This window comes from Contarinia nasturtii, unplaced genomic scaffold (assembly GCF_009176525.2).
Source record: "Contarinia nasturtii isolate CC-2019 unplaced genomic scaffold, AAFC_CNas_1.1 Cnas_scaffold_1964, whole genome shotgun sequence".
Classification (NCBI taxonomy): domain Eukaryota; kingdom Metazoa; phylum Arthropoda; class Insecta; order Diptera; family Cecidomyiidae; genus Contarinia; species Contarinia nasturtii.
The window spans coordinates 951,945-975,502 of record NW_022199294.1 but is presented as its reverse complement, the minus strand read 5'-3'; the positions used below and the strand labels follow the sequence as shown (position 1 = coordinate 975,502).

Sequence of the window (23,558 nt, the reverse complement as noted above, 5' to 3'; positions counted from 1 at the left end):
ACTCGATATTTTGTGGTTAGTGACTCCTTTGGATTTTAGTTATCGGCACAAGTTCATTGTTTGCGTGCGTGAAGGAAAATTTCGAGAACGCACATAAAAGTAATAATCGAATCAAACCGAATTGAAAATTTTCCTTTCGAAAAAAAATGAACAGAAAAAATCTGTAAGAAACATATCAAGGGAATCATTTTATTTATATATTTTTTTTATTATTATTAATATTATACCAGTAGTCGTAAAATTGGTGGTAAAAAAAATTCTTTCATGAAAATAATGTGTTTTTTACGCGAATTGTTGACAATTTTCAACGATTTGACGAAAGAGAAAAAAAATTCACGCAAATTAACAAAAAATATACATCGACCATACAGTGATGCTGTCCGTCCTCCAAAAATGAAATCAACCAAAATATAAAATGGGAATTCATTTTCTCTTTACCACAATTTTATTTACAGTGATTTGATAAATGAAAATGAAGTGTATTCATTGCGCCAGTTGGAAGCGTTCAATGCGTTATCGCCCAGCGAGAAATTAGAATTGCAAACAAAAGCTGCGGAACGCAGTGCTGAATTGAAAATCGCAAAAATCGATCCAATTTCACCGAAACAAGAGACATTTGAAGCGAGAAACATTAAATTGGAAGTGGTTGATGATTATCCATTACAAAACAAAACCAATATCAACAACAACAGCAACGACCAATTGAACTGTGCTAAACCATCAGATTTGATTATTGTACCGGAAACACCGATTCGACGTGTTTTAATCGCAAATCAACTAAACAACGGTGCAGCAGCAAAATCCAATCCAAAAGCCGTTACAGCATCGGTATTTAAGGCAATACCGATTGGTGCAAAGCAACCGTTTAAAATTATTGGCGGCGAACAATTGAATTGTAACGGAAATAACGGCGTTGCACGTGCTCCACAAGCCGTAACCGCAACATTAATACAGCCAATTACGGCTGTAAAACGTGACTCGTTTGGAAAAATTCAATCGAATATTGCAAAACCGTCATTGGTACCGCGCCAAACTGTTGTCACTGCATCATTATTTCAACCGCGCAACACAACCGCTGGACCCAAATTTTCATCGGCCACCACTGTCACTCAACAAGCATCACGTGCTGCTGAAACTATGAATAAATCGTTTTGTATGCTCTCCGATGATTTATCTCAGCCTACTTGTGAGTATATCTATGTGTTTCGCAACCCATTTTGTGCGAATCATTTTTCGGCCATCGACCGGCACATACGGAAAATCGAGGACATTGACTGCATTTACAAAATGAACCAAATCAATTTTTCAAAAGCTATGTTATCATATCGACATTTATTGAATATTATGTGTCTGTTTGTGTCATATTTGACAAGATAGAGAGGGACAGAGTGGACCATCATGCAATTGAAGGCTATTTGATTACATACAATATGTAAATCTCATTTTATTTAGCGAATTGACAAGAAACCCACTTTGTTGCGCGCACGCACAACACATTTCGCGCCACTTAAAACGAAAACAAATCAAACGAAAGATATTTATTTGTTTCGGTTTCATTGATTTGGTTTTGTTTCTTTTTTTAATGGCATTTTCGCATCGTTCTGTTGGCCACATTAAACAATACAAAAATACCGAACAAGTATTTTCGTTGAGCCATAGCCAAATTGCGTTGTTTACACAACCGATGTGATATGAGCGCCTCAATTGCTCGATCTATCATTTGTTGTCAACTTAAAAAAGCTATTTGGCCTTGAAAATCCTCTATTTATGTGCGCCCATTTGCTTTGCCTTCCTCTACATTTCTCTCTTTTATATTTATATTTCATTCGGTTCGATTTTCGTTACGTTCAGAACAATTCAAGCAAATGCCTAATTTTCTGTCAATCTCATCAGCCGCGATTGAGCGCAAATTTGGGAGTAGCATAACAGATTTTCTTTTTTTTTCCTTCACATTTCGCAAAAATAACATAAACTATTTTTAGACACAACAGAATATCATGTGATTCTTTTAAAATGCTTTTTTCTGCTTTCTCATTCGCGTAAAAGAAAATCGCCTATGACACAACAACATTTTTTTCAGTTCCATGCACGCTCTACATCACGTATACACGATAGATTTATGTCTTCAAGCGAAAAAGAAAAAATGGAAAAATTAAAACAGCATTCCAACATTTCCTGCGTTGTTATTCACCGCAAACTAGCTGCTGTATATTTGATATAAACAATGCACATAAATCGCACTCGATTAAACGATTATAAAATATGTATTTTTGTGCAAAGATAAAACGATTAAAATGCTAAAAATACGAGAAAAAAGGAAAATTAAAATGCGATGCGTTAACTTTAAAAAACGCATACCCCATCGATTTAAATATTTACAAGAGAGAGAAAAACACACAAAAATGTGAAGTTTATCATATAACAGAGATTGTAATCCTTGATAGAAGAAGATTGTGTATTTTTAGTTGAATCTGTGCATTTTTGATATTCAAAACGTCTGCGTTATTTTTCCAACTTTGGTTGCTGATGTGCTCAATGCAAAAAAAAAAATCTGTGTTTTTTTCGCTTTTGACATTTTTATTGGTAAAATGTGATGCAGTCAGGTTCATCTTCAATTGTGTCGGCGGCTGACGTGCCGTCTATCTTCAAACAGATCCCACAATGACAATCTCTCCCAATTTTTTTTTATTATCCTCCCAAAACCCATTGTCTAGTATTGAAAGCAAAACCAGATGACACAGCTCTTTTGGGTGTACAACCACCTTCACCGCTATCAACTGCATCATCGTCGCCGTCAATGACACACAATTCAATCAATAATTGCTCAGGAGAGACCACGACCACCACCGTCACCACCAACAAATATGCCACAAACAACTTAAATGACATTACTGTAAGCATTCAGATCCGACTTCGTTCGAGTTATCCATCGCAAAAACATCTTAACTTTAACTTTATTCTTCTTATTCTTTTTATTCGTTTTTCGCCACATCGAAACTTAAAGCCACTCGACGACACAACAACTCCGTTATTCGGTGAAATATTCGACGAACTCATTTTGCCCGACGGTTATTGCACATTACTTTCCGATGACATAAATCCCATCGATTCACAGTCAAATAAAATGAATATCATCGATCCGTTCATTAGTTATCGCGATGAAATGTGCGAAACAGGCGACATTTCATCACCGAGCATTTTATCGCCCGATAATTTATCAAAGGTATGCACAGTGTGCGAAATAAAAATTGTTATAGGCTGAAAAGACGACAAGCAACCACTCACACCAACTCGGTCTCTTGCTTTTGTTTGTTTCATCGACCGTAGAGTATGTGCTCCAAACATTTAACTTGAAAATTTTCATCAAAATAGAGCTTAGATCGGATTACGTTGATAAAGCACACACAAGCGCTTGAGACGAGTGTGTTGATTGGTGGCGGCTTGACGTCTGACTTTATTAACGAAAAAAAAACAACCGACTTATTTTATGTTCCTTTTTGTTAATTTGTGTACCCGAACACACACATATGGAAAAAACTAAACAGAGCCCTGCAGGAAGCAGCAGTATACCATCATTATGCAGCCCGAATTCGATGAGCCACAGCGATGAATTTGCATTTATGTCGACAAGCTTGGATAATACTGATATCGATTTGTCAATGCGTGCACCATATATTCCGATGAATGAAAATGACGATTTGCCATTGCTCACCGAAGACTTAATGTGGAGCGCATTTTCCGATGAATTAAGTTTGCACAAAGATATAAAAGAAGCGAGTGCGCTTCAACAGCAACAGCAGCAGCAACAACAACAACAAACACTGCATTTGCAATCAACGCTTCCATCACAACAATTTGGGCCCGATACCGTTGAACAAATGATTATTGACGGTGCAATCAGTGAAAGTGTTAAAGGTACACCAAATGCTAGCGAACAACGTTTAATGTTTGGCACGGCCAGTAATTTGGCCTCATATTTGGCAAGCAAATACGTTGAAAATGACACCGGCAATGATGAATGCAATAAACAAACGATTGCTCATGAAATTTTAAAAATGGAACAACATTCACCGAATTATGAATGCGGTTCAAATAGCAATAGCACTGCCATTGACGATAATTCGATTAAAACGCAACAAATGCTTGCGAAAAGTTTAAACGACGATAGCATACGATCTCTGACACCAAACCAGATCGCTGGCGAACCATCGAAAATGGAAGTTATTGATGCCATCACCGACGGCTGTATCACCACATACACCATACAAATGTTTGACAGCGATGCCTTTACGAAAAATGGTTAGTTTATTTTTTACAGTGTTTTTTCTCTTTTGGTGCAAGACATCGTGTTATTTGTCCCGTCTTGAAATTGATCGAATGGAAACGATCATTTCCAAATGGGGTTGTGGTTTTTTCTTTGAGTCAAAATTTTATATTTAATTTTCTATCCAATTCAGGCACAAATCCAACCACATTGTCGAATTGGACAATGAACGATTTGCTTCAAATGAATGTCAACGAAACAAAAACATCGGTTGCATCGCCCGCAAAACGTGGTTCGCTTCGATCACGAACACAAAACCAACAACAATCGATGACCGAAACGGCCAGTAATATTTCTCAATTGAGTCACAAGCGTCCATCACCATTGGATTCAAGCATAAATAAGCGATTGAAGAGCAATTCAACGGTGTCAACGTTCAACCAAACCAACTCGAACCGATCGACCATTCAACAGCCATCACTTTCATTACAGAATCAAGAGACAGTACAACAGCAACAACAGAAATCACCACATTTGCTGCAACATTTGATGGCACCATCACCCGATCGTCTACGCAAATATACTGGGCCGGCCAATAAACAAACGGCCAACGATAAAATCGACACACAATGGAAATGCAATGTTGGATACGATGAGCCAAAAGCTCAATCGTCCGATTCGGTTCTTAAGAATTTACTTGTAAGTGGTTGCGATATTAGTGCCGGTTATGTGTGTCATGTTCCGGTGCGTTTACGAAAATTGGCAAAAGCCTAAAAATCACCCACCGTACAATGATCACGCGTCATCGTATCTGTAGTTGTTTAAGATTCTGTTTTCGATCTATATTACATTTGGAGCATTCGATGTGCGAACCACACACATACCCACTCACATAAACATACATACACCACGCATAGAGCAAAATGTTCTTTCTCTCTCATATCCTGTCTATGTCACTCTTTTATGTTTTATATATATATTATATATTCGTTGCGCGAATTAATTTATTGAAATAATATAATGGATAAGCATAAGCCATACATTCGCAAAGCGAGAACACGCCACAATTGTGATTTTGTGCGTGCACACGAAAGTTCTTTTATTAATAGAAAACAAACAAGAAAAAAACAATTGTATAAAAAGAAAATCGTTTAATATTAGTTGATATATTATTACATAACGAAATTGCATATAGATTTTTTAAGTAAAAAATATTAGAATAAACACTATATTTTTTGTTTCGGTTTCATCCATTTTTTTAGTCGAGAGAAATGTCATGTGAAACGATGCTGCATAGCATCAAACACGTTTTGAATGAAAATAATGTTTTAATTTCTCTTAAATATTTTTTTTTGTCAAACGAACTGCTAATTTTATAATACCATAAAACTAATCCATAGAACTTTAGTTTAGTGTACATTTAATTTGAAATAAAAACAAACGATTGATGATAGTGATGATGATAATATTGGAAACGAGAAGCGCATCGAAACAACGTAAAACGAATACCAACCGAGGCAAATTGAATTTGCCATATAAATTTTGTTTGTGTCAGATTTACATGAATCAACATCCACCAAAATTTCATTTTGTTTTTGCTGTGATAGAAAAAAAAGGAACGATTTTTACATAAACAAAATAAAACCATTTGAGAATAGAAAAGAACGAAAAAAATAAGCATCAAGTTAATTGTAGAAAATAAAAAAAAAACGCTGAACAAGAAATAACAAAAACAAACAAATGTGTTTAATGTGTTAAAATTGCGGTTTGCAGTGCCAGGACGGAGTGTGTTTTCATAAAAGCACATCTTGAAATGATCTAACGCGAAAAAATGAGTATAATAATGTAAATTGGTGGCGTGTGCAAGTGCAATGAGCGCCGATGGTACAAAACAAGAAAAAAAAGTTTTTTCAAACGAAAAAAAAATACATAAAATATTTCATGCGCTAGTTCGTGTTTAGTCGAATTCAAAACGAAACCAATTAGCAAATGATACAAAGATAAATCATAAGCTATTAGAAATTAAAACTTACTAGAATCATTTGTAGTTGTCATTTTCTTGAATCGAGACTAAATCTTCTTGTACATAAAAAAAAAACAATAATTTTTTTTTTCGTTTAAAATTCGAAGGCACCTTTCAATGTTACAAAAAAAAATATGAGTATTGAATCCAAGCGATTGAAAATAGGATAAAAAGCAGACAATTTGAGGCGTGTTTTGTTACGATTTGTTGAACATTTGATTTTGAAAGATTTACTTAGGTACGATTGTTTTGGATCCGTTTTTAAGACCATATCATTTGCTGCTGAAACAGCATATTGAATTCGTTTTTTTTATTTCTTTGTTGAAATAATCAACATAAATGTCAATTAGAATTGCCCACGATTTCAGTTGCACCATCCACAGGCTCAAACGAAATATGGCTTTATTAATATACACAAACACACAAGCAACTATTGTTGTAGTTTAACTTTTTTTATTTCGCTTTAATTTTTTTTTATGTTGAAATTCTATTGGAATTTTGGCCTTAGTTGTGTTTAGTGGCTCCAAATTTATGTGGAAATAAGAACCGCTCACAAGTAATTAGTGTGAAAGTTCGTGAAAATTGATGCCATAGATGGAAGCGAATGAATAAAATACCCAATTTGATTAACGAATTTAATGTTCTTGGGCAATGGCATTTTAACGAATGAAACACGACTAAATAATACTAGTTTTAACTTCATGAAGAAAAAAAATGTTCATTTTGTCATTGAATAATAGTAATAATATTGAAGTATGAAAGTAGCAAGGATTGTTCCTCTGAGAAGGTGAAATGGTAAGGAGGCAAACGTGTAGGAGATGAGCGCACTTTTTTTTGGTTAACGACATTTTCCTCCTCAATTGAAGAGGAGGATGGTCCCTTTAAGTCGAAGAGGAGGACGATCTCCGCCAGCGCTGTTCTTCCCATCATTTACCTCCTCAGCATTCCCACTCCTCCGAGGAACCATCCCTGGGAAAAAAAAGTTCACCAAAATTCACCTAATAGACTGATCAAAAGACATGTGTATTTGCAATTTGAAAAGTGATAAATCTATTGAGCTGAAAGAATAATGAAAGGCAATCAGTCAATTGATTGGTTAAATGCAACTGTAAATATATGCGATGAATTAATCCCGTAATGGTTAAGTGCTTTTGAATGTATACATTTTTATGGGCTGCAAATGAAAATAGCTGGACATAATAAGAGTAATAATGACAAATAAACTTAAAAAAAGAACCCTTTCGGAACCAAAACCAGTTTGGATCAATTTTTGGAGTATATATACCTTTTTCTGAACGATATTCTTTAATGAAATAATTAAACCCCAACGAAAATATCATCACAAACTCAGAAAACAATGAGACAGTCTCAAGTACAAAAACACAAAAGAACACCGACGAAACACAGTTATACGCGAATATATACCCGTATATCATATATCATGACTTCCATGTTAAACCTTGAATGATTTAAAACCGTTTTGACATTTGTTAATTAACTACAAATTAATCTTCACACAACATTTTATATACGCATATGATCAAAGACAAGGTAATTGCATCTTCATTCGAATCCTCTCGCTCGCTCTTTCTCGCTCCGGTCTAAACGCCGATCTATTTAGATGGACATTTATCAAAACAAATTGCACAATTTATAAACAAATATTAATTACATTTTGTAGAAAGAGAGACGAGAGAGTGTGGGAGAGTTTAGATGCAAAGTCGTTATGTGCATGTGCATTTGAATATGGAAAAGCATTGATTCCAAATACAAAACACATGAATCAACTATATAAAATATATTTTTGCTGTAGCTCAATATAGCATGAACCCGATCTATAATGGCCGATAATGGGATTTTCTAATTAATTAAAATGCATAGATAAATTGAAAAAGATAACCAATTGTGTGTGTGAATGCGCGAGCGGACGGTTGTTCGCTCATCAGATCTCGCACTACAAAGAAATACATTGAGCAAATGAGAGAAATATTTACATTTAATGCATAACTAAATTAATTATCTCGTTCACGTTAACATTGACAGCACAGAGAACACAAACACACACATTTAATGAATAACGTAATTTATAACCCAATATTCTAATCGTAATACCAAGACGTAGACGAATCGTTTTCTGTTTTTTTTCCCCAAAAAAGTATAGTGTGTCATTTTATTAAATAAAAGAATGTTTTAAATAAACCTAATAAAATAACTAAAACAAATGCATAAAAAAAAGATATCCGAAATTTAGTAAAAAAAAAGTAATACTCAGCCACAGATTGCTTTAGAGAATCGATTTAAACAATGAAATACATATAAACAAAATATTGTTGTCAATTTAAATAAAATGATTAAAAAATACACAATATCTTCCCATATATTAAATATCTAAATAAATAAATCAATTATCAACATTTATATGCAAAAATTCACACAGCTTCCACAACAAGTCAAGATTGCGAAGATTTATTATATATATTGTTGAAACACACACACAAAAACTCACACACATTTTCAAGTTATATTACTCGATTACGATTATATAAAATCAATATTATGATATAGCTAAAATGATGGAGATACAGTTCTAGAGAAAATAACAAAACACAAATATTATATCGATATATGAACGAATAAAATGGAATCAGTACAGATTTTGAGCCATTCAGATCAAACTACCTCAAATGTTGTTTTAAAATAGACAAATTCTTATAATACGGTTTCTAGTGGAATTTTTTTTATTAAAACTGTTGAACATTTTTCTTTTGTGGTTACAACATGACATTCATGGAAATGTCAATTTTCTTGCTAGAAAAAAGAAACATCACATCAGCTACCTCAGCACAGAACACAACAACGAAAGTGATTACATTAATTTTATTATGAAAAGATAATGATAATAATGTTGATGGAATAACGAAAGAACAAAAAAAATAATAGAAAAACCATAGTCTATTCATAGAGCCAAACGCAAAAGAAAAACGTTATATTTACGATAAACCGAACCGAGAGGATAAAGATATTTACATTTTCATATACATACAAAGACAAACACAAAACTGTTAAACATATTTACATAGTAAGAAAGGCAAGCAAAGAAAGAGACACAACAAAAAATATATATGGTCGGAAAAAGATGAAGAGACGATAAGCAATGAGAGATGTTTATTTTTGAATCCAAAATGAAACACTGGTTTCTTGTGCAAAAAAAAAAACGGTGAATGTTGCCAAATAAAAAAAAAATATCAACAACAGTGCAAAATGTCGAATAAATGAAGTCAGTACAAACAATGGAGAAGAAGAGAAAAAAATAGACAAAGTTGTCAGTTGTTTCTAATAGCACTTCTTTTTTATTATTGACACAAATTGAAATGGAGAAAGACACACCGAAAACGATTTCTATTTATTTTAATTCAACACAAATAGAATCATATGAAGAAAAATGCGTGCAAGCATGCTATCGCGCACGACAACACACAATCCAGACCATACAATAGTTTCGGTTTTTCGCCGACAAACATTTCAATCGAATCATTCACAAAATATTCAATAACACACATACCGAAAGTGGAACGAAACGATATGCAAATGCAATACTATAACAATAAAAACAAAAATTTATAGTATATTTCGATGTTTAGTGAGTAAGTTACATATATTCACATAACAGTTCATGTACTATTCGAACCAAAAAAAAGGAAACAAAAAAAAGTTCTATGATTTACGCGAAAATTTAGTGTCATCATTTGAAACAGTCAAAATAAAATTACTTTTAAAATAAATACAAATTAATCATCACGTCTTACAACAAATTGTGTTTCATTTTCCTTATTTTCTTTCTGTTCGGCATTTCTTTCACTTGATATATTTTGATAATTGTGAAAAGGTAAGAGTGTCTCCTGGAGTATAGCACATTGCGAAGGAATGTTTCATTCGCTTTATTAAATTTGGGGAAGCTTTTCCACCTGGAATTTCATTTGGGGCGGATTTTGGTCGACAAATTAAGCCAATTGTGAACCCCTCAGTGAATTATGGCAGTCGAGTAATTTCACCATATTTCTCTCTTAATTGATTTCTTCATAACTTTACTACACGTAATCTTTGGAATAAAGCATTCGTTCGTTTGTAAAAACATTTTCCTTGCGGTCGGCTCGCCCACCAAAATCTATGTTCGATACTTTTCTTTTGACTTTATGCTGTGATCTGTCTATCTCGGACGGAAATTGAACTTAAATATTTTATGTGTAAAAGAAATTCATTTTTCTTTTTTGGCTTCTTATCATGGCACCCGAAAAAAATCGCGTCGCATACATTTTTCTCACGATTCATCAAAATAAAATCAAAGTTTGTTTGACTTTGATATAACAACGCGTTCGTAGATGATTTTATGCCTTCATCATATCGGAAATAAAAATCCTTATCATTTACTACCTCAATAAATTCTTGATTGCGTCAGCACATTTTCCATATAAAAAAATATATCCCCTATTAAATGAACATCAAATACTATACATTTCGTGCATTACTCCATCGCCAAATTTGAAGGGTTTTTAGTCGATTTTTTCGTACTGCGAAGAATAAAAACCTTTCAAAAGCTTAAATACAAGCTTTGACATCAAATTTCCACACTGAAAAAAGCTGTGAAAGCGTGGAAATTTGCTAGCTACATTTCAAACTCCAACATCAAGTACGTTCAAGTGAAAGATTTCCATGGAATATAAGGAAAATTAAATATCAATATTAGAGATAAACACACATTTTCACAAATGAAATATTATTAGTATAAAAAAAAAAAAAAGAAAATTAATTAAGCTGAATTAGAATTTAAGCTTAGGATAAAAATGCTCCCCGAAAATCGAAAACAGAATCTTACTCATATTCTTAAGTTATCAATGTTGTTTAATTTATTTTATGTTCAATTTTTCCATGACATAAACTAATATTGTTTTTTGTGCGATTTTCGAATAGTGTACCATGGCATCACAACCAGAAGTTCCAATCAGTACGATTGATTTGTTGAAAGAGAATCGTAAATTGGACTTGGGACAGAGTAATTTCGAATATGGACCAAAGGTGAATGACACAAATGGAATGGATTCCGATGAATATGGGCTAGTTGACGATATATTCCTTGTGAACGAATTGAATAGAAGCTTCCCCAACTCAAATGGTGACACATCACCATTCACTTCATCCGATGATGATTTGGTTGGGCTCATGAAGTCGTCCATTGACGAGAAGAAACCGTTTGAAAGTTTTGAAAAACAGATCACCATCACTGTTCCACAGCCACCTCCACTTTCGTCGGACTCTTTAATGGTCGGAGGATGCCTCTTTGATGGTAAATACTTACCTTTTTTTCCTTTCAAAGTAGTTTTTTCTTCTTTTTTTAATAAATTTTTTGATCTTTTTATTGATTTCAAAAACAGGTATTACCGATCAAACAAACATTTTGCCTGCATCGTTGATTTCGCCAATGGGAACAGAGAACAGTAGCTATGATTTTAATATGTTCGACCGGACTGATATGGGTGCCGATAGTTTGTTGGATGTTTGGGCTGATGAAATGAAATAATGGGCACAAACCACCTAATTGCGTCTAGAACAAACAAACCTGGACAATTTCGCTTTATTTTTTAATCTATAATGCAATTTGATTTAAAAAAACATGTAATTTTTTTTACTCTTTGTATTCATTTTAAGAAGAAATTTTCATAATTTTTTGGCAATAATTTGCATATATTTATATTTTTGGATTCATTCAGATGTTATTTTTTTGGTCAATTTTCCTTTTTTCGAAAGCACAAATTGTAAGCATATTTTCCAAATCATTGAATCGCACAGATTGAAGATTCTTGCAAATATGTAGATTCATAAATGTATACAGCTGTTAAATTTATAACTCAAAATAATAAATTAGTGTCATTTTAATGTTAACACATTTGGAAAGGAAAAACATGTTTTCGGGAACACTAAATTGTAATTTGGGAAATGGACACGTAGATTTTAAATAGTTTTAATCACGTAGATTAATGATGGTCGAACTCTGGCCACGACCATGAGATACAGGCATTGTAGCAAATAATCTTAACATTTTTGTTTTTCTTTGTGAGAATCAATTTCATTTCTGTGTTAAGATTTACATACACATATATGTTAATCTGTACCATATAATTTGTATCATTTTATAAGCGTCGCACATTTTTGTGAGCATATGACGAAAGCCGATTGAAAAAAAAAAAACACTTCATATCTTGCTAGAATTAATCTTCCACTCACCGATGCAGAGAGCAAACTTTTGCGACGTTTTTGTATTTTTGAAGTTTTTTTTCTTATACATCGTTCAGACGCAATCAAACATCCAACATTCAACAAAAAATCAAATTCTTTATGACACTTTTAATTTTAGTCATAACAATGAAATACTTTATTCATATGTGAATTTTTTTATCGATAACTATATATCGATACATAATTTTTTTTTGAATATTTAGCATAATAAATGTAGAATATATCTTTTGATTGGTATTTGAACTTGTTTCTTTTTCATTGCAACTTATTTTGAAGCCAAAGGGTAAATTCAACTTGATGGACTTGATAACAAGGTAAACTGATCCAAAGCATCTTTTAGTTTTATTGAAATATTTCTTTATATTACGCATTTATGAAGGCAGCAATCTAAAAAAACCGTAAGTAATAAAAACCACTGAAATCTTAAAACAAATCTTCAAATAATATCAGAATGTAAAATTGCTCTTTGTGAGTTTAAAATAGAGTAAACGCGTCACTGTCTCAATTTGTACGTCACAGTTAGTTTGGAGTTGAAAAGTAAGAATTTTTATAAAATTAGCGTTATTGTTTGAAAATAAGAATAAAATATTTTTTGTTACATAAAAGAATTGATAAGCAAAGTTCATTTCCAAAGTTCATGCCGTCAACTCTTGTTATTGTTATTGCGCAAACTGGCATTTTATTTTAAGGTATTCTATTCTTATCTTAAGAAGTTAGAATAAACAGACTAAATTTAAATTTTATTGGTGTGATTGAGTTGCGCATAATTTTTTTTTAAGATTTGCTATAGTATAAAAGAGAAATCACACACCTTGGCCAAAATCAGTTTATTTCCCAACATCGGAAGCAAAAGAAACTTATCAACAGCAAATATTTTTGAAGATTTCATCAAAGTAAGTTTAAGTAATATTTTAACCACATTTTCAAAGAAAATAATCGCAACATAGTGATCTTTTGTCGCAAGAAATTTTTGCTAGAATCCCAACGGACCTATTTCTATCTTTTCTATTTTTCAGCCCAAAAGCTTAAAATGAAAAACCTTATCGCAACTGCATTTTTTATAATCGTTGTCATCGCTTTCTCGTCGGGTGAAAGTCAACCAGATGCTTCGCCACAGTTGGAATTACAACCAGAACTAAAAACAGAGCAAAAAAATACCCTTGCTTCAGCCGATGCCAATCCACAAGGAGATAAGACCGAAACTGATGCAGAGCGTGCAAAACGATTCATTTTTTGTGCATTAGGCAAATAAAACGGTGGTTTGTGATCACAATAAAATTATATTCAATTAATATGGCGTCAAAATTTAAAAGGAGCAAAGTGTGGGCAAATAAAACAATTCGATACATTTTTTCAATATATACAAAATTAACCTCAATTAACGTATATTCACGCCTTCCAGACTAATCATTTGTACAAAGTTACAAAATATAAAGCCGCTATTAAGTTACTAGCCACTTTTATTCTATGAATCTCAAAGAAGACAAATAATCTTAAAATATAAATAAAAATAACCTCATTGAAACTCAAAAATTTAATTTTTGCTCAAGATTGCATATTTTTAGGGCACAGATTGATTGAAGGTATACTGTAATGCTTGAATATTGTTTTTATCTAGTATATAATATGCCGTCGTTAAAACTCTAAGTCCGAAAATTCGGGCATGGCATAAAATTTACTGTATTCATCAAAGTTGAGGGGATACCTTGAGAACTATTGTTCTTCATGATAATGGTTTGTATGAAAAACGAAGAAAACTGACGAAAATTATTGAAATTGGATGCTATAAGACTCTGTTGCATCTTTTAAAAGAATCTCGAGCTCGAATGTTATTTGTTTTTGATAATCTTGAGAACTTTAAATGAGAGCATCGTCTTAAAAAGATTATATGCGACAATTATTCAATCGTCAATCATTTTTTATTGCTTTTCTCAACTGATATGAATATCGAACTGCCGAGTATAATGCCAGAGGTTAAAAAATAAACCTTTACGCTCTAAAAGAAGATTAGAAAGTAGCTTACGCTTCTCGAAAGATAGTATGTAAACAAAATGTGACACAAATATTACTTTTTTGCACGAAAAAAAAATCGCAAGTTTATCTAAAGTACATAATGTCAACGGTGAAAGTTTAATTCAAGTCCATACTTAATGTTAAAAGTCTTTAGCTCCGATCGATAGATGTCGCTGTAGCTCATCTGTCAAAATGTGTAAACGTCAATTGGAAAACATCTGATTTGGTTTCGCTTAGAAAATAGTGAACTTTACATACGTATGTGGCACAAAATCAAAATAATAAACACCAAAACCCCAAAATTTCAGAACAAACGAACAAAATTTGTGAAGTGACTGCTGATTTCTTGTGAAAAATAAAGCGGGGAGACTAAATGGATGAACAACTGGAAAAATATCGAACAAAAGTACGGCGTAAAGAATTTTTCCAAAAAATCAAGCAGCGTTTAATCAGTATGGTGACATTTTCGCCAGCGACAAATCCCAAAAAAGATGAAACTATCGAAATACCAGACGTAAGTTATGAACTGAAAATGTTTGTTTAAATTCACTGCAATTGATTTATGATTTAATTCAAAAAATTGAAGGAACAATTGGAAGAAGAGGACTTGCTGGCCAGCGAACCTGGCGAGATGTCCGATTATGTGTCATCAGATGACGAAGACGATGGTGGATGTGAAAATGAGAATAATCAAAACAAGGATGAATCTAAAATGAAATACATCACTTATGGGTTGTGGTTTTGTTTTTGGGCAACATGCTGGATGATTGCTATCGAACTGAAATTCGGAATTGTTTACTTACTATTCTCAGCATTGTTTGGCATTTATTTCAATACACGAACGGAACCAAAGCGCAAGGGTGAAATCAGTGCATACAGTGTATTCAATGCGAATTGCGAAAGTATCAAAGGCACATTAAAGGCTGAACAACTCGAACGAGAAATGATTTATGGTCCATTAGCAGCGGCAACACATTAAATTTTATGCATCAACAAATACAAACTATACGATGATAAGAGTATTTTAGAGTATTTTAAGTAAATGAAGACTTTTGATTTATAAACAAATCAATTTATAATGCAATAGTTTAAGGTAGTAAAATTAAGTACAAGAAAAGTTCTCATCAGTGCTGTGCCCATTGGGAGTAAAGTTAGCCTTTTTTTCAAATTAGAATGTAAAAAGCGTTGAAGAAGAAACAAAGTAGTTTACTGAAATCAGAAATTGCATAGTTTTAAGTGGTTACGTTTCCGATGGTGATGCGGAAATGGTGGTGTAAAAGTTTAACAAATATTTTCTTAACAAATGTTATGGCTAAACATAAGTAAGTTCAATGCTCAACTTCGTAATTAGTTTAAAAAGTTTGTACTTACTGTATAGCTGAATTTTTGCGAAATCGATGTGTTGCATGAAATATGTGGCGCGTTCAACGTTCATAAATAGACGGTGCGATAGATCCAAGTAATATGTGAACACAAAATGAAGAATAGAATTTTAATTCAATTTGAGCACTTGCTTTATTTATTCCATTAGTTTGGTTCTCTCAGTTTGTTATATTTTATACACAATTTTCATACATAGTAGAGTTTTAATATAGATTTACGTCATGTATCTGTGGGCTCGTTCTGACTAAGTTATACATGTTTTTTTTTGGTAATTTCTCTTAATTTTTAGATATATTTATAATACATAGCACATAATCAATTTGAAATTTTTGTTTAATTAAACTTTTAACACACGTTTTTTTTTAGTAATTCAATCGATTATACATAAGAATGGAACATATTTTGTGTTTATTTAACTGTATATGGCGGCAGGAGGCGAACAAAAATGTTTCACACACGCGTGCGAATAAAACAACAATTGCATAATAATCATAATAAATCCAATAAAATTGTTAGTACATTTTTTAGAGTGTATGTTTAACAAATAAATTTCTGGCATATATTTTATGACGTTTTTATCCCTCATTATTACAATTATTCCACAATTTGTGACCTTTTTCAATCTGGTTGGACTGACGCGATATAACGTTGGCCCTTCGCCATGTTAATTTACAAATCGAATTTTCTATCCCGCTTCAATTTTTTCTCTCTCTCGCAAGCGAGACGCTGACGAATTAATTTTACAAAGTATTATACAATTACCAGTTTTTTTGGCGTCTAATTTCTATTCATTTAAATTTTGTTTACATTGAAACATGAAAAATACCCTTTTTTCTCGATTTCGATCTTATTACATTACAATGATATATATTCTTTTGTTTAAATTTTAAGTTGTTTGTGTCGTTTTCTCTGTTTTTTGTTTGTTCACCTAAAATTCTTATATTCAAAATGTTCTTTGGTATTGAACAATGGCATATAAATTGGTTTCTTCCTTTCTACATTCACCTACAATTTCTTTTTTTTTTACCAGCAGTGTTTCGCTTCTAATAAAGTTAAGGCAAGTAATTTTCCTTTCATTTTGTGTTTTGTTTGTTTTGAGTGAGTGTGTTCCGGTGCTAAAAATCTAACATTAAAAACCAAACGACCTCTTTTAGCCATACGGATCGAAAATGTCGGCTATTCGTAGTTCACCTCACATTCATTATGTTTTGTTTGTATGTTTACCAGTTGGAATTTGGAATGGTCTTTTCTGCGCCGTATCTCATTCTTTGCTTCTATGTTTCTCTCTGAGTTTGTATATAAATATGTGTGCCTGTGTTTAAACATCCGGACCTCATTTTCCACAGCTTTAGAATTTAATCATCTATGGTATCGTAAGCATTTTGTTGATACAAAAAGCGACAATAGTAACAATTACAACCGATTAGCAAACGAATCGGATTCAAGCGAATGCTTCGTTCACTAAACGATGCTGTTGACGATGACACAGTGTTAATTGTATGCTAGCATTTTGGTATAAATGAATTGCGGCTTGGCAATAAGCATAGAATACTTAACGCCATTAGCATGTGCCAGGCCGAATGAACTATAAAGTAATTGTGACGAGTTTGTAAAAATGCGTAACAAATTAAACCGCACATCACCAAAACCATGCCGATCGGCAAAAAGATCGATAAATAACGTCGGGCTGGAAAACATTTATGCGTACGTTTGCATCGATAGCCCCAACTAATCGATATTAGACAAATGCCAGTCAGTGCTGGTGCCAAAAATACCCACAAGCTTTGCTTATTCAATTCCGTACCAAATGCAATTACAACAGCACCCACCATATGTAAAATCGATACAAATGTTTGACGAATATTTGCCATTGCAACGAGTGTGACAAAAATTGCAAGGAGGCCACAATAGAAATCGGCAAATTGTAATACGCCAATTTTCACCAAACAAAAGCTATACTCATCCTCACCGGAATCGCAAGCATGATAAAATATCGAAAAGAACATTGCAAAAAAGTAAATAATGCCTTCGGTAAAGTATTTACGACGTACGGCTATATAAATGCTCGGTATAAATAGTAAATTACTGAGTGTGAGCAACAGAAGTGCAAGTAAAATGGAGAAGCTTGACGGTACTTGACTGTCTTCAGTGCAATCCCAACCACGATAGCCTTTCATACAGAGACACGTTGAAAATACAAATCCACCCGACATATAATGATAACAACGACCATAACGACCACAACGGCCAGCAACACACGGACTCGATGAAATGGTAAAAACTGCACTTGCATTGCACGAATCACTGTCGGCCTCCACTGATTGTTCGGTTGCGTAACGATGGTGCATCTCAAATTTGCGGGCCATCTCTTTGTGTTTGGTCGTACATTTTGAATCCATTAGACATTCTTTCACTTTAAGCGTATCCGATTCACTCAATTCACTCAAGCACCGTGCATCGCCTATACATTTCTGATAAAAATCAGTTCGATTGGCACATGCACATGGTGTACGAACGTTATGTAAATGATCAACATACTTTTTGATAAAATCTTTAACGCTGTCAATGATCGTGATGCGACTGGTTTGTGCACCATGACAAAATAAACCGAGCGTTACATACCATTGGCCACCTTCAGGAAATGGAACATGGATTAGGCCGGTGCTTGTGTCTTCATTTGTATTGTTCATAATGCTTGCTGCGGGAAACACATGCTGTCCGTATACACATTGATTTGGCCACTTTGGTATGGCAGCCGCATTCAAGTGCATGCATATGATTATTGTTTGATTACTACCTGAACCATTATTATCGATGCCATCATCATTTTCATCCGAATGATTTAATTCAAAATTCATGGCATCGATGCCATTGTTGGGTTTACCATCGTCTAATGCATGGCCGGGTGCATCATTCAAAGCGTCATCGTTAATGTGAACGAGCTTCTCAGCAACAGCAACATCGCTTGTGATTCGACTGCTTCGGGTTTTAACAATCGATGCAGCCGATGCGGCTGCAGCTAATGTTGCATCATGTAAATTATCTTTCATAACAACGGCAAAGCTTAGTGTACCCCCAATGTCAAAAACATTGCCAACATCAAAACGAAAACCAGTTGTAATGCCGGCCGTTAAATTGATAAAAGTTGGAATCGTTCCATTGTCATCCGGCAATAAATCGTAGTCGAACATAAAGAATTCGCGATAAGTTTGCCGAAGCAATGTATGATAATTAATTTTCCTCGGTTTAGCTGGTATCTTGACGTTTGGCTTGAAATCGATGTCCTTTTCATCTGCAGTTACTGCAGCAGTAGCAGCAAAATCATCATCATCATCATTACTATCATTGATACCGTCCGCATCCGTAGCAATGCTATTGGCATCTGTAGTAGCGGTAGTGGTGGTGGTGGTGGTGGTGGTTGGCTGGTTTAAATGTTGGTCGACCAATGATGATGAATTGGAATTTGATGTGTTGACCGTACGATTTACATTCTCTGACCCTGTACTGCCGTCCCTATTTATATTACTACTCCGATTGCTACTGCTATCGTCTTTATTACTGTTTAAATTTGCCGTTGATTTATTTTCATTCGGTCCATTTTCCGATGGTTCCACAACAGCAATCGGCATTTCATATATAAATTGCAAACCTATGCTAAAATTTACAAAAATATTATTTTCCATAAACTGTTGTCGCTTCTCTTGTCGGGCCTTTGATTTGAAAGCTTTAATGTTGTTATTGCTACTAATACTACTACTGCTGCTGTCGTTGGTGCTGCTGCTGTTAAATGTTGTTGTTGTGGCGTTTGTTGTATTGATGGCGCTGTCATTGTTGCGATTCACAAAACCGATTTCAATATAATGCCATACATTTTGGTGTGGATAAAATTCGATTTGATATTCGCTGGTTTTATTTGCATAAATGACAGCACTGTGAATAAAATGTTTTGGTGTTGGTAATGCGTTTGCCTGCACATGAATTACAATCGCCTGACATTGGTTACAAGCTCGCATTATGTTGAAGTGTAATCCAACCACATCCACATAACGTGGCACAAAAAATTTATAAATTATCGATGGTGCCGGGTTTGAGGTCTTTGATTTATCTGCATTTGCATTGGTTGTGTTGCTGCCAACCGCCGAACTACTGATTGAAGCCGAACTATTGCTGAAGTTACTGCTGCTTGAGCTGGTGTTGCTGCTGCTGCTGCTACGCTGGTTGCTCTTATTATGGTTGTTGGCATAACGGTCGTTAGCGTATCCATAAAGTGTATTATTATACATTAATCCGTTGTCAGCATTTAGAATGATCGGTTTAACACTAACCACAGACATTTCAGACAATAGTAATGTCTCACATGAAGCGGCAAGGCCTATGATTCCAAGTGAAGGTGGACACCATGTTGGAAAAGGGAAGGAAACGAGAAAAAAAAACAAGAATCAAATATTTGAATTAGTTCACACAAACATAAATTACATTCGAATGGCTTAGCATCTAAAACTATGAACCGAATGAACAAACGAAAAAAATAACATTCTGTGATAATGCGTATTTATTGCCAAAGTTGGTAAATGCACTAATTGAACCTCGAACAAAACTTTTCCAATCGAAACGACGACAACAAACGAAGAAGAAAAAAACAACCCAAGAATTATGACCATTTCTCTTTCACTTAATTAAAGTGCCTATTCAACTCACATAATAATAATAATAATGTTTCAACGCACATATTAGTGATAGAAAGTGGCGGTGGTGGTGGTGGTGGTGACAACAACAATAGGTTTTTCGGTTAACGCTCGATGAGTGCGAGTTATTCAATCTCACAGGAGCTTTTGGAGAGTGGCAGAGAGAGAGATGGGGGTCACTTGACGCATATATGACATTCGTGCTTTAATTCCCCCTTTCATTATTTCTGATGACACATTTTGAAAAGCCATTAATTAAGACTCGATGGCAACATATATTTATTAATGGTATTGAGGAAAATAAGTATGGTTTACATGTAATGAATGTGATGTGTAAAAATGAATAAACCGTGATTTCAATGGAAAAATGACGAAATATAAAAGAAAAATGAATTGAATTCAATGAAGAGAAAAAAAAGAACCAGAATAAAAGAGTCATTACAAATGAAAAGAATATTTGAACTGAACTTTGTTCATACGAGAAATTCGAGACTATAATATAATTAACGAATTGTATTCCATTTCATTTAGAATGCCATTGATTCAGGCATTGATTGCACAAATGTAATCAGTATCAAATGCATTGGACCGTATTAATTCGTATCAAGTAATTTTATTGCACCAAATTGTTATTGAATATTTGTGTAGCATATAACAAACGATTGCCGAAGTTTTGAATTTAGAGCACCGAGTGCATGTGTACAGACAGAGCGAGATAGAGGGAATAAAAATTCAATATTAAAAAACTACAGTCGCATGTGATAAAACGGTGACACATGCATTTGCACTCTAAATATATGACATTTGATGCAAGCATAAAAATTGATCCCATCATTGCAACAATGGCTGATATATTAATATTGCATTCTATTCAATGCACCGAGCGACATGTGTGTGTGTATGTGTTGTGTATGCACACTGATATAATATGTGACACATGTGAAATAAATCGAATACCGTTATCTGGCCAGAACAAACGGTCAACGTTGCATTCATTGCAATTTTGTTGGGGATTTTCATCAGAGTCAAAGCGCAAATATGAACATTGTTTCATTTTCCAAAACATTCATTGGACGACAAAACATTTTTGAGGTACATTAATAGCCAAGCTAGTCATAAATGTGAACGAAATGATATATGTGTACTCTGTACAGTGTAACATTCCATCTGGTCACACAGACATGCCCAAAGAGACTATTCAAACATAGAAGCTAGAGCGAGGGCGGAATGAAGAGAATGAGAGAGAGCGGGCGAATTTGTTTGCAAAATAACAGGTTATATGCTAGGGGGTGGACACATGGAATATTACTTGAGATATTCACCGAAATTGAAGGTATTCTTGGTATTCTTGGTATTCTCAGTTTTAGACGAAATGTCAATGCATTCAGCAACGTCTCACAATGTGCATATATGAATATTATCTTCCAAATATTAAAAAAACTTTTTCAACGCTATGAAGTGTATTATTTCAATTGGTTTAATAAATGCAAAAACAATTTTGATAAAAATGACAGAAAGAAAACAGAAAAAATTAAAATAAATTTCGAAATGGTGAATGTTAAAACGAAATGGAAAAAAACTTGAAATCTTTATTACCGATATCAATTTGACATTTGGTAATCACGGTATTCACATTTTTAGTACAAGTAATCTTCAAATAAGTAAGTAACTGTCGTATTTGAAAATAGATAGGTATTATGACAATTCATTGGTATTCATTCATTCTCTATTGTGTCTACCCCCTAGGTTATATGTATCTTGAGTTCAATAGATTAAACATTTACTTTGCAGTGTCAGGACATCGCATATTGGATTTATTGTATGTTCCGTTTGTGATATCCGATGTCGGTATATTTCTTGTTGCCGATGCATTTTCTATGTGTAGAGTATGTGTGTGGTTGGAATATATGATTTTCGATTTATTTGCATATGCATCGAATAGATCAAACATCGGTTGATGCGGAAAAAATAAAGAAACATCGTCGACAAAGGCAACATTGAATGGGACAGGTAAAGATAGTAGATAATTAGTGAAAGAAAATACAGTAGGAACGTTAATTATAATACGATGAATTCATTTTCCTCACATGCTTAGCAAACACATCTAATAAACACTTCTTTACAATAGGAGACTTACAACGTTTATATTTATCGCATCGTAGCGTTGCTTTCATGATTAAATTTCCCTGTCTTTTATGCTATTGTACGTCTTTATTTTCGGTCTAAAGTCGATTATAGCCATATAAGATATATAACAATGAGCATGTGAGCGGTGCTCAAGCACACAAGCATTCATGGCTTAACGCATATTTTCGTTATTCCATTATAATGTGAGTGTCGTCACAAAGAATGTGTGTGTGTATGATAAAATGGCATTCAAATACATGTCATGGGTGAACTCAATTATGTTTACGTGTTTTAAATGATTATGGCTTAACGTTTAGAATGGTGCGAACAATATTATTTGTTATGAACATAAAATAACCTTTAATCAGGCTTTTTGTTTGGCATAGATGGCAGTTCATTTTTAGAACATACACAAGTTATGTCTTAAGATCTTCATTTCAGTTTTGCATTGAGCGCATATCCATTGAAATCGATGGGAAAGCTTAAGCCACACACTAGAGAACGAACAAAATGGGGAAAATCATCCGTTTATTGTTTGCCTTTCATAAATACGATTCAACGATTGTCACACGCAACATGGAACGACGAAGCGTACACAATTTACACAAAAAAGGTGTAAATACCGACATATTCAATGGATATTCGAGGCATGAGGGTTTGGCAAAACGGTAATGAATGAAATAATTTTCGAGATTCAAACCGAAACGGGTGCGACGCAATTGATATTGTCTAAAGATAACCAAAAGCTGTACGGTTCGCTATTACTCAAGCG

The 23,558-nt window shown here is 33.7% G+C and overlaps 3 protein-coding genes and 1 long non-coding RNA gene across 14 annotated transcripts in view; 3 read left to right on the top strand and 1 right to left on the bottom strand.

Annotated features, from left to right (window-relative positions):
* LOC116347631 (protein similar) overlaps positions 1-12,378 on the top strand; it is a 60,601-nt gene extending 48,223 nt beyond the window's left edge. For 2 of the 3 annotated variants that reach the window (XM_031778310.1, XM_031778312.1), the window contains exons 9-15: positions 456-1,186; positions 2,715-2,893; positions 3,005-3,223; positions 3,546-4,299; positions 4,458-4,963; positions 11,256-11,628; positions 11,717-12,378. In XM_031778310.1, coding sequence (XP_031634170.1) covers positions 456-1,186; positions 2,715-2,893; positions 3,005-3,223; positions 3,546-4,299; positions 4,458-4,963; positions 11,256-11,628; positions 11,717-11,862 — 2,908 coding nt within the window. In that variant the 3' untranslated portion in view covers positions 11,863-12,378. Of the gene's footprint in view, positions 1-455; positions 1,187-2,714; positions 2,894-3,004; positions 3,224-3,545; positions 4,300-4,457; positions 5,514-11,255; positions 11,629-11,716 lie in introns of those variants that run through there. The other variant, XM_031778313.1, reaches the window with a different exon arrangement.
* Positions 12,379-13,376: 998 nt separating this feature from the next.
* On the top strand, positions 13,377-14,035 carry LOC116347643. Its single transcript, XR_004201702.1, has 2 exons — positions 13,377-13,471; positions 13,595-14,035. It is a non-coding gene; the product is annotated as an uncharacterized LOC116347643 (long non-coding RNA).
* Positions 14,036-14,798: 763 nt separating this feature from the next.
* LOC116347611 lies at positions 14,799-16,544 on the top strand. The gene is made up of 2 exons (XM_031778284.1): positions 14,799-15,105; positions 15,178-16,544. The coding sequence occupies exons 1-2, from the start codon at positions 14,965-14,967 to the stop codon at positions 15,568-15,570; spliced, it is 534 nt and encodes a 177-aa protein (XP_031634144.1). The 5' UTR covers positions 14,799-14,964; the 3' UTR covers positions 15,571-16,544.
* The window catches only part of LOC116347607, a 92,105-nt gene continuing 84,628 nt past the window's right edge, over positions 16,082-23,558 (bottom strand). For all 9 annotated transcript variants that reach the window (XM_031778270.1, XM_031778269.1, XM_031778271.1 and 6 more), the window contains one exon: positions 16,082-20,346. In XM_031778270.1, the coding sequence (XP_031634130.1) occupies positions 17,477-20,346 (2,870 nt within the window). In that variant the 3' untranslated portion in view covers positions 16,082-17,476. The remainder of the gene's footprint in view (positions 20,347-23,558) is intronic.